Source organism: Drosophila willistoni, unplaced genomic scaffold (genome assembly GCF_018902025.1).
Source record: "Drosophila willistoni isolate 14030-0811.24 unplaced genomic scaffold, UCI_dwil_1.1 Seg578, whole genome shotgun sequence".
Taxonomy (NCBI): domain Eukaryota; kingdom Metazoa; phylum Arthropoda; class Insecta; order Diptera; family Drosophilidae; genus Drosophila; species Drosophila willistoni.
The window spans coordinates 15910-19830 of NW_025814495.1; the positions used below are offsets into that span (position 1 = coordinate 15910).

At 36.0% G+C, this 3921-nt stretch overlaps 1 protein-coding gene across 5 annotated transcripts; it reads left to right on the forward strand.

The window, feature by feature from the left end:
* Positions 1-285: 285 nt before the first annotated feature.
* LOC26529965 lies at positions 286-3145 on the forward strand. 5 transcript variants are annotated; one of them, XR_006955176.1, is made up of 7 exons: positions 286-303; positions 366-750; positions 917-977; positions 1855-2294; positions 2386-2583; positions 2826-2865; positions 2919-3145. XR_006955176.1 is itself a non-coding variant. In XM_047013147.1 (4 exons), exons 1-3 carry the CDS (start codon positions 2147-2149, stop codon positions 2841-2843), a joined length of 342 nt encoding a protein of 113 aa, XP_046869103.1. In that variant the 5' UTR covers positions 1823-2146; the 3' UTR covers positions 2844-2865; positions 2919-3145. The 5 variants fall into 5 exon arrangements, 1 of the variants encoding a protein (XP_046869103.1); XR_006955175.1 differs by lacking the exon at positions 286-303 and having other exon boundaries at positions 324-533; positions 611-750; XR_006955174.1 differs by lacking the exon at positions 286-303 and having other exon boundaries at positions 325-750.
* The last annotated feature ends 776 nt before the right edge of the window (positions 3146-3921 follow it).

Sequence of the window (3921 nt, forward strand, 5' to 3'; positions counted from 1 at the left end):
TTACATTATCGACTGTGGTTTATCGTTTGGTGGCATTGTTATCGATGTTAAGAGTTATGTTAATTGTTGTATCGGCTTGAAAATGTTTATGTTATTAGAGTTATTAGTTAGTTGCATGCCTTAGATTAAATTTTTAAGAGAATTGTTTAAAGTAGAATGGTTTGAAAGTAGTGCCATTGCAAATGTATGCGATGTGGTGAGTATCGGCAGTCATTTACATTGGCATGTTAATTAACATTTTGATTTAACATTTAGTGGGCATGTTATTTAAATTGTATGGTTAGGTCACATTAGATGAAAAAGGTAAACAAAGGCCCAATTTGCAAAGTTTTTGAGTTATAATTTACAATTTTTCTTTTTTCCAGGTACCATGTTTCGCTTCCAGGTTTCCGGCGCATCTAGGAGGAATCACAGGTAGCTAATTTGTTGGTAAGTATTGGTCTCATTTGTTTTTTAGGTGTTGTCGTGACTTGGCCTTTGGGTTGCCAGCCAGCTCATGCCGGCCACAGGTGAAGAGTAGGCGTTGGTGTGAGGTAAGTAGAATCCTGCAAGGAGAGGATGATTTGCCAGGCAGGAATCCCGATATTCATCTGTGTGTTTTTATTTTCAGGTATGGGCAGGTTGGAGTGAAAGCCCAGTAAGGAGTTGACTTTTCCAGAGCGACCTCGACAGTTCATGTAAGCTTGTTGGGGCCAGGTGGGACGTCTCATTGGCACATTTTGCTGTGTTGTGGCAGTTTGTGTTGTTCAGGTGTAGTACATGTTGTTTTGGTTGCATGTTGTGTATGTTTTATCTGTGTTTAGTTGATTTGTTTTGCGTAGTTTTAGATTTGCATGTTTATTTAGTTGAATAGCTTGTTGTTTTGATTTTTGTTGCAATTTTATCTAATTCGTTTTTAATTTCTTTTTATTTATAGGTTTTGTGCATCAGGATTGGAGATGTCGGATCCGAAGGCGCCGACCAGAAGGACTCCGCTGGTTCGTTTTAATTTTTATTATAATATGAATTGATTTTATTTTGTTTTAGGTGTGTTTTGTATTTCTTGTTATATTAATAGTTTAAGTAGGTATTTTAAGAATTTTTGTGTTGTATTAAATAGTTAATTTGTGTATTGTATTAGTTCTAGTTTTAAATTTGTATTATTTGTTGTGATTATGTGCTTTTTCTTTAGTATTGTGTTGCATTTGTTAATATAGTGTTCTTGTATTCATATGTGTTGCTTTGGTATGTTTAAGTATGTGTTGTTTTTGTTAAAAAATTTTGTCAAACGATTTGTATGTATTGTTGTTTTAGATAGTGTATTTATGTATTAATTTAGTTTTGCTGTTCTTATTGGATAGATATTTGTTTTTGCATGATTTTAATTTAGTATTGTATTGTGTTATTTTGTGGTTTTTTGCCATGTTAGCTTGATTTATTGTTATAGAGTTTTAAGTGTTTTTCTGTAGTTTTAGTTTATGCAATGTGTTTATAAATTTGGGTTAGATTAGACAGTTAAGATGTATGTTGTTTTAGTTTTTAGTTGTTATTGTTGTATTTTAGATAAGTAAATTTTAATGCATTTTGTATATTTTTGTTAGTTTGTTTCGTTTGTTTTGACGTTTATAGATTTTTGTTGTATTGGGTAATTATTATATGAATTATTTTAGTTTTAATTATGTTGTTGTATTAGTTCCTTAGTTAAATTCTTTTAAATTGCAGTGTTGTTTGCATGTTATTTTGAATTGAGTTTTGTTGTGTTTTAAGATGTGTTGTTGTAGTTTTAGTTTTAGGTAATTTATATATTCTTTTATTTTGTATTAATTGTTTCATTTTTTTGTATGGTTTTTAATATTGTTTATTTTATATTTTTAGGTGTGAATTTGATGAGAAATTCGACAGCGTCAGTCCTGGATTGCTCCTGTTTGGATCCCGCATCAATGTCATCAGCTGACCGATGACCAAATTTAGCTGCTGCATCATGGCCATGAGGTCTCGATATATTGGCTGCATTTGACCAGGAGTATCTGCTTCTTGTGGCAGTCGTTGTTTTAGGGGAGTGTTTTGTTTTTGTGTTGTGTAGTGGTGTTTATTGTTGTTGTAGTAGCTTTTACTTTTGTATCGTGTTGTATTATCATTTTGTTTGTTATTATTAGTATTAGGTTTAATGTTTATTAACGTTTTGTTTGTATTTTCCAGTTTTGTGTTCATAGCAGAGTTCGAGCAGGAGACGGTCGTGGAGTTTTGGCTTATTTCGCCAAAATATTGCGTCGAGGGCACCCGGGGGAAATGCCAGTCAGCCTCTCTTTTAAAAGGTAAGTTGTTATTCCTTTTTTTTGTAATTTTGCCAGCTCCTGCTGGTAGACTTTGCATCCTTTGAAGCTTGAAATATGTTTTTCATTGCAGTTGACGCATACTGGATTGGGGTTTCTCTTGTGTTGGCAATCCTTGGTGTCGTGAGTGCCGGCACATTTCATACAGGCGACCTGACCATGGCAGTAGTTCCTTGTATGTCCGAACGCCTGGCATTTGTGGCACTGTGCCGGGGTCAGGCGCCTGTGGAATTTTTCAATTCTCACTTGGTAAGGGCCTAGAAGTTTTAGAGTGAGTATATTCTTTTTTAATTCATCAGTGAGGGGCTCCAGTTCCACCTCAAACGAGTTATACGGAATCATTGTACGATTTTGCACTAACAGCTTGGCAAATCTCGCACGGTATCCGCTTCTTGTAAGCTCATTGGGGATCCATTCAACATGTGTTGAATGGTGGAGTCCTTTTATGATGATTCTAAATCCTTTTTGATTGTATGGTTGGAATGTAAAGAATGAATATTTGTTTCTTTTTAGGTGCGTCATTGCGGCTGAGTGGTCTTCATTGGAGTAGCAGGTAAGTTTGATTTGATTTCCTTGTTCAGCTTTAATTGTAAATTTATTTTTCAGGTTTAGGTTTTCTAATTGGGCGAGCAGCGGGCCAACGTCTGGGATGCGGGAGATCCAGATGTCCGGAATCCTCTCGCTTCGATGACCGCTGTGATCAGAAGCAGAACGGCCGTCATTTACGGATTGCTCGTCTCTCCTCTCACCTTGGTTGCACGTCGCAATGGAGCTAGTCGTAGTATTTAATTTTATTTTTGACTCTGTATTTGTTTTATTAGTTTTAGTTATAGTATGAGCATTAAAATTAAATAGCTTTAAGTTTGGTTTAAAATTGTTGTTGGCTTGTTTTTTTAGTTCTTGGGCAATCGTTTTTGTGGGTTTTTTAGCAGTAGTAGAGATGTGCGAGGTTATGGTTTTTTGTTTTAGTTTTCTTTTAATTTGTTGCTGCTGTTTTGTTTGTTGTTGCTGTTTTAGTGGTTGTTCTAGGTGGTTAGTTTTATTGTCACTAGTTTCATTAGTTGTAGCATTATAATTTGTTTGTTTGTGATCAATTATGTGAGTTTCAATGTTTTCACTATTTTTTTGGCTGTTGTTGTTGTTTCTTTTATCATTGTTAGTTGTAGTTAAGTGTGCCTTAATAGATTTTAAGTATTGTTTTATTTTATTCGGTGTAGTTTTGTTGGATTGATCTGGGTTGTTAGAGGGGGTTGGGCTGTCATCATCGGTGACCATAGGGGATATGGAGTCGATGTGGGTGTAATTTTTTGGGGTTGAATTAATGGAGATCACGGTTTCGTTGGACTCCTCTGGGGACTCATAGTCCATTTGCCGCTCCTTCTTTATATGTAGCCCTTTGTTAGTTGGGCATATTGGTAGCTGTTGTTGTTGTTGGTTAACATTGATAATAGCATCATCATCGTCCATTATTCCCGCGCTTGCACAGCTAGGTGGGCGGGAGCGACGGGGGGGGCGATGTGGGATAGGCGAAAAGATTTTTTCCAGTTGTTTTAGGCTGGCAACAGGCAGCCCGCCTATTTTGTTCTCCGCATACGAGCTTTTGATCGGG